This window comes from Sparus aurata, chromosome 6 (assembly GCF_900880675.1).
Source record: "Sparus aurata chromosome 6, fSpaAur1.1, whole genome shotgun sequence".
Lineage (NCBI taxonomy): Eukaryota > Metazoa > Chordata > Actinopteri > Spariformes > Sparidae > Sparus > Sparus aurata.
Genome location: NC_044192.1, coordinates 27,549,137 through 27,556,760, shown reverse-complemented (window position 1 = coordinate 27,556,760; position 7,624 = coordinate 27,549,137). Strand labels below are relative to the sequence as shown.

The 7,624-nt window shown below is 43.4% G+C and overlaps 1 protein-coding gene across 6 annotated transcripts in view; it reads right to left on the bottom strand.

The window, feature by feature from the left end:
- Positions 1–6,524: 6,524 nt before the first annotated feature.
- Positions 6,525–7,624, bottom strand: part of zbtb49 (zinc finger and BTB domain containing 49) — a 6,457-nt gene continuing 5,357 nt past the window's right edge. For all 6 annotated transcript variants that reach the window (XM_030419475.1, XM_030419481.1, XM_030419476.1 and 3 more), the window contains exon 8: positions 6,525–7,624. This exon is cut by the window's right edge and continues 41 nt beyond it. In XM_030419475.1, the coding sequence (XP_030275335.1) occupies positions 6,929–7,624 (696 nt within the window). In that variant the 3' untranslated portion in view covers positions 6,525–6,928.

The window sequence follows — 7,624 nt, the reverse complement described above, 5'->3', positions numbered from 1 at the left end:
AGACTATGAAAAAAAAAAAAAATCAGTCCATGAAGATCTTTCTTTACTGAGTAAAATTTCCTCCCAAAAACTACGTAGTGCACCTTTAAGCAAATGTGGCTGCTTTAACTACTTGAGAGGTGCTATAGCTGCAGACAGCCCATGTATTATCACAATATATTCTTCTTATATATTACAATAATACAATACATAGCCTATTATTATCCTGTTGAACTTGACTGACCAAATGGAAAAAGCTATGTAATGAGACACCTTTTCTCTCACAGGGGTTTAGTCATGTTTACGCTATAACAGAAGTGTGATTTTGGCTCTAAAGGACTATCTTTGACAGTGTGGGAAACATGCTTATTTGCTTTCTGATTTAAAAAATGTACCACTCTCATCGTGTGGAGCCGAAGCTGATGAACTCAGCTCAGCATATAGTGGAAGTGTCTCTGTCCAAACCTAAAGGTCCCCTATTATACTCACTTTGAAGCTCATTCTTTTATCTAAAAGGTCTGCCAGGAAATGTTTACACATAAGGGAGAAGTTATCATTTTGAAACACAAGTATTTTGTTCTCTAAATCTAACCAAACAGCTACCAAAAATGTAAATACCCCTTTATACGTGTGGTGCCCTTTTAATTTTTTCGCCCCTGTCCGTCAAACATCCTGAGCCCGCCTCTGTTTCTGCTCGAGTGTGGACACAACAAATTAGATAAAATGTTGTTTTAAACGAGCTTTAGAAGTGCCCATTAGCTCTATATTTAAATTGAATAAGCGTATGTCCTCACAATCAAACTTTTCCTTAAACAGAATTCATTCTCTGGGCTCTGAACTTTTGGAGCGACGGCTCCACAGCACAGCAGCAGTCCTACCAAATAAACTACAACATTTACCCCACTGGAAACGTGACTCACTTTGTGGAGACTTGCATTACGCAATCTGTGAGTGCTAGGAACAAGGCAGGCTCCATTCATGCATGCACACACACACACACACATACACACACACACACACACACACACACACACACGCACACACCCATATACACACACATATACACACACACATACAGGTGACTCTGTGTGATGATCCTGGACTGTCTGAATGCTCCAGGTCTCCTGGAAGAGCTGGGGCAGTTTGTCATCTAATGAGTCTGTCCAAGCAGAGAGGCTGAGAGAGAGAGAGCCTGACTCTCACTGCGCTCAAGATGATAGAGAGCGAGGGGGGCTTCCCTGAGTCTGCTGCTACACTGATGACAATTCCTGTGGAGCCAAGTGCAAACTGCTCTGACAGCGTGGCTAATTTTACAACATCTCTCCAATCATTCCTTCGCTTTTACTCTTTCATTTTCTCCCTCCACTGTCTCGTTCCCCCTGCTCTCTCTCTCTCTCTCATGCACACAGACACACAGACACAGACACAGACACACACACACGCTCCCTGCCTGAAGGGCTCTGTCCATGCGATTAGGGAATCGTTGGATCTGATCGGCTAATATTTGCACCACAGGAAATCGAAAGGATCTGAGCAAGAAGAACCGAGTCTCTCCTTTGTATTTTGTCCTTTTAGTCAGGATCTGTTTCAGATAATGAGCCGAGGCACATCTTCTGGCTTTCACGGAGGCCTGTCGTTTGACCTGACTGCACAGTTTGACATCAGGGTTGTAAAATAATGAGAGGTTATCACTCTGGAGTGAGTCTTTCTTCTTTCTACATGAAGAAATATTCATTTTGTTACCATGTTTTACCAAACTGATACGACATGGTCATGTAAGTGTTTACAATCTTAAAAGATGACGCGCCAAACATCAGCCTCTGGTTTCGCAGGAGGTGATACATGATGCTTGAGCAGCGACAGCCATCCTAGATCAACAAAGAAAAGATTTAACACAAAATTCACAGACCAAAAATACGTTAAACAAACAAAGTCACGGTATTGAACACATTGTAATCCAGAAATAATCGATGACCGAAGCGGCGTCCTCTAGTGGTGGTATTGATTAACATCCATATCGAAGTGAAGAATGCATGGAAGTATATGGGCAGTGATGGCTACATCGTTTGAAACGGACGTGTCTATTTTTTCGTGCATAAAGGGCGCAAAAATGAGCCTTAAAGCTCACTCATGAACACGTTGGAGCTCAGCGAATCCTGCCTGTGACTGTTTGACAGTTTGAGGCTCAAGTAAGTATCGACGCGCCCGTGGTGAAGAGCTGCTGCCACAGCTTTGGTCGTGCTGGGCAACACGAATCTACAAACAGACAGGAAGCACCTGAAGGGATCCCAGTTATAGCCAATTATCTCTCAGCTTTCCCCGTAACATCTTGAAATACAACTGGTACCATGGGTGTGGACGGCCAGCTTTACGTATTTGGCCCGCAACTCCCCGTTTCCTACCTGGCCCAGGCTTTGCTGTATGTGAACGTGCTGGAACGACCCCATTTTCTTGCCTGAGGAGGGGAAACGAAGAATAACCTGTCACACACACACTGACAGGTGTCTAAACGCATCTCGAGAAACTGAAAGTGTACTGCAGAGCATCCAGAGAGGAGTGCACCTGCGTACAGTAGCTAAAGGCGTGTGTGTGTGCGTGTGTGTGTGGCAAGAGAGGCAGAGAACGACAGGAGGTGGAGCAGTAGATAATAAGCAGGGAGAAAGATGCAGGGTATGACCGTGTGTGCGCATATTTGCACGGAGACGCATGCACTTTAGCTGCAAAGCCTCATCGCACAGATCACTGTGTTCATTGCAGGTGAGCCTGACGATGACTTCAAATTAACCTGCGAGAGGTACAATACGCTATAATGGCACCTGTCTGGTTATGTGTTGCATGAATGGCACCCTCAAAGGGGAATCTGAGCAGCAGGAGCTAAGCAGGTACCATCAGAGTCAGAGGGAGAGGCGGTAAGAAATGGAATAGAGTGAGACAGCAGAGCAACGGTGGGAACAATCGCCATTCTTCTCCTCTGCTTAAGCCTCTTTCATAGTGCGACACACAGAGGAATTATAGCGCAGAGACTAGGTCAGCCACTTATCCATCTCATCCAACAATGCAACACGCCGCAACTCCACGGCAATTACTGCTCGGCTGGAATCGCCACCAGAGCACGTCCACATCTTCTGCGGCTGATGCAGATGCATGAAAAAAAAACAAACATACATGACATTTAAAGCATGAAGAGGAGGAGGGGTGCTTCATGTTAGAATAATAATAATAATAATTAAAAAAAAAACCCCGAATGATCATAATCTTTCAGATAAACAGAAAACTATCAAGTGTGTCAGGGATGCACATTCGTAGCAGCAGATGTGCGAACCCTTGGACGGTTGCCAAGGCGAACCCGCGCGTTTTTTTCCGCGCTCCTTCTCTGCAGAGACACGTCACAGTCGACCGAATCTGGTTTGAATTCATACATTTCACACCCGCTTGTTAATTAAACCTATCCTCGCATGCCTGTACCGACACAAAGCAATGAAACGTGATTAGATACCGAAACAAAAGACGAGCTTTGGAAAATGTTTCTGGGTAAAATGGCATTAGCTCTGGTCTCATTCTGCACCAGTTAGACAGCGTACATAATCAGGATTAACTTTAGCATGATGGGGAGAGAGAGGGAGGGGGAGAGAGGGGAGAGAGAGGGGGAGGGGGGTCATGGGAAGACAGAATTCCCCCTCAAAGTCACTCATCCTTGTGACAGATAGCGGCTCTGGCGTGTTGATTACCATGTAATGAATGCACTCGAAGCCCCTTTGAATTGAATGGTTTCAGTTCTATTAAAACCTGCTGAAGTCCCTTTAGTTCAGATGTGCGCTCGTGAATTTCGAGTTGGAAATAAATATACATATGTAATGCTGAAGTGATTCTAGTGCGATAAGCTTTCATTACAGTCTCCTGCAGACATGCTCGTCTCCACGGTTATGGGGCAAAATAGATAACCATATGTCCTACTTTTTTTTTTACTGTGCGTGTTAACAGATATATACCGACATGGATATGGAGCACTCGTTTCCCCTTGTTTCTCCCCATTACGGTGATGAATGCTTGCTTGATTTAGCTTTCAACAAGAGACAATGTATATGTGATATGCTTCCACAAAGGGCAAGAGAACTCATTTACTGATAAAAATGTACGCGCACAGCTAAACAAAGACAGCAAGCTAATACATTGCACATATAAAGGTTCAGTGTGGAGGATTTGGGAGAACGAGCAATTATGCTGTCATTAACGTGTCATCACCCTAAAACAAGAATAATTCTTTTTTTGGACTGCTGGGTTGTGGTACAGATGGCATGAATGCTATGATGTGTTAGGGATTAGTCACCCTATCTACATTTGTAGTTTTATGTGCACACATTATATGTACTGTATAGTCTACTCAGAATCACATGTGACAATGAAAAGATATGACATGTTATTGTTGACTGTTTCTACAAATATGTGAATAAGTACAATAATGTAATTTATTATTGGAGAGTTGTTTAACGAGAAGTTACATTTATACCTCTGTGCTGTGGAGTGTAGAAAGAAATGGCTCTTTTGTCTGATAGTTTTGGACCGCTGATAAATTACACCTAATTGTGTCATCTCTGTCTGTGTTACACTGTTGGTGGAGAAGTTGAACAGATGTGGGTGGATGGGTTTACCCAGCAAGACGGTCTAATGAGCTCTGAACTTAAAGTGTTTGATCCAGTGGAACTGGGAGTTTAAAAAGTCTGAATATCTTGACGATTTTTGTCATGCTTACAATCTGTCCTCAAGTCATGGAAATGTGCAATACATTTCTGGAATCACCACCGCTGCTTCTTGTGATTAGACCAACTGTCTGGTGGGTTAGGTGTCATGGGGCTTTTCCTGTGATTAACGCTGCAGATCTTCAGGAACAGGCTTGTTAATGAAGCCTGATGGCGATCAACGCATTTCTGCTCCGATACCAACTTGTGGAGGACAGAAGGCTTTCCTTCACACTCACACTTCGGTTTCTGCTGTGAAGTGACAACATGCTCGGACTTCACAAGGTTTTGAGTAATTTTTCAGTGTGGTGTGAACACACACACACACAGACAGACAGACGGACAGACAGACACACACACGTAAACTTTCTGCCCGGAGTGTGTCTCTTGTCCATCATTGGGGCATGAACACCATGATAACAGATTTGTCCTATGTGTTGCCAGGCAACAGTGATGGCCAATTATTAGCTGCCTATCTTGCAGTGAATGCTGTCTACTCAGTGCACTGTTTACAAGTCTCCCATGCTGCAGTGATGTTGCACAATGTTTACTGGTGCACAGTGTTCACCGGATGTGTGCCGAGTGTGAATCTCACTCATGACAACCACGTCATCAACATACTCCGTTCTCCATTAAAACACAGATCAGTGCCATAAGCAATGTTCATACTTTCAGGCACTTGGTCACAGTGTGCACCTGTTACATAACACACCATCACGTTGCCATACATTTTTTGTCAGTGGTAGCTTGTGAGCCCTGCAAGAGATTCATTATACTTCACACAAACTGTTGAGACCGAGCTGGTGACATGACCTGAGGTTATCTCACCAACATTTCTTGACACGTTCCAACACTGACATTAGAGCCTGGATTCTAGCTCCCTCTGCAGTCTATTTAACAGTGTGACACTTGATTGCTCAGTAAAGTCCTTTAGTGCATGGTTATAAATATGAAAATGCTCTTAATACATAATACACACAAATCCATTTAACTTTGGAATATTCAACTGATGTCTTTTATGTGAAAACTGTTTCCAATAATACATGAAAAATAGCATACTTATTTTCTCATCTTACACATGACTGTACTGATCAGAGATTCAGAAAAGTGTCAATCCTGTCTCATTATGACCTCAACACACAGCGACTGTTCTAATAAAAAGGCATTCTGTCAACAGGTCTGACAGCTAATTAGAGCTAAGTAAAAAATAAACTTCAAATACAGCAATAAAATATCTTTGGCACTTATGCTCATAGGTGAAAATCCCAGGTTGATCAGGGGGACATACTGAAGCCCACTTAAGCCAGTTAAAGAAACTGAAAATGTTGAAGCTTAGCCTTGATTATGCCTTGATTATATCATAAAATCATGATCTAAAAAAACAAACCATTTGAAATGAAATTATTAGTTAATGTTGATTTTATTTCATAATATTGACTTTCTATCTCATAATTTTGTCATTTTATTTCATAATTTCACCTTTTTACCTAAAATTATTACTTTTATTTCATAATTGTTACCATTTATCTCTTTGTTTTCTAATTAAATCAGCACTAAAAGTGGTATTAAATTAGCTTGCTTAGAGCAGTGTGAGCGTATGTGTTTTCCTCAACAGTGGTTAGTTAACGTAGTATAAACATTGTGTCTGTATTGTATGTTTGTGTTTTGCTAATGTCTGTATTTTTCATATACTTTTATATATTATATATTTTTGCTTTTATTGTCCTGTGTACACAGGGTCTCAATTAAAAAGGAAGCCACTTCTGTCATCGGGCCAACCTGTATAAATAAAGGTTATATGAATAAAAAAAAACAAAGATAAGATTTTCACTTTTTATTCTTATATGAATGTATACTAGATCAAAATGTGACACTGATAGCTGAAAATAGCTCTGTATGTTCACATGTTAAAGTGCAGTGCAGTATATACAAACACCCCAGAGAAGCATCACGCTCAGAAGCGGGCAGAGCAACAGTAGCTTTCATCCCTCTACTGTAAGACACAAGTCGGTTCCTGATTTAATTCACTTAAAATAAACTAGGAAGCATTTTCATCTCGTGTTTGCTTTTTCGAAGCAGCAACCATCTTTGTGTGACAAGTCAGGTTTAACCAATACAGAGCCAGATGGTTACAATAAAAGTCGGCCAAATTAACATCAGTGAACAGCGCACAGAACTGGCTTTGCCGTGCTTATCGGCAGAGGAAGCGACTACTACTGCTGCTCCATGTCGTTATCATTCTGCAGAGCTTTCATCGCCAGGCCCCACAGTGTGACACTGGAGACAAACTGGCCCTCACTGGACCTGTGGGACCCACTCGTGGGCCTGCCCGAAGTAGTACTGTCTGTAGGAGGCAGGAGGTAGGGCCTCCCCACCAGACCTCTGCCCATCTCCACTGACATATTTCCGTTCTCCACATAGGGGCCGTACACCACCTCCTGAGACAGGTGGGCTTTGGCCAGCTTCATGTGCTCGGTGGCAGTCAGGGCTGAACTTCTCTCCTGGTGGCTGGAGGACAGGAGGTGATGGGGCACCAGTGAGCGCAGCTCTGGAAGTGGGGTGGGGGTAGAAGCTGGGCTCAGGTGCATACTGGGAGGTGGAGTCTCTACATGTGGTGTTGACTGTTGTGGTGAAGTAGGGGGTGGTGAGGGTTTCTCTAACCCTCCATGGGGCATCACGCTGGGGAAATGCTGCTCACGGCCTGCAGCGGGAGGTTTAATGTGGCTGGTGGGTTTAGGGAACGAGGCCGCTCCATCTGAGTTCTGAGGTGGATCAGAGTTGTCGGCGACCGGGCTGTCAGCTGGAGCCCCCTTGCAGTGCATGTTACTGTGCCTCCTCAACAGGGCAGAGCGGGTGAAGCTCTTCCCGCAGGCATTGCAGATGTAGGGTTTCTCACCAGTGTGTGACCG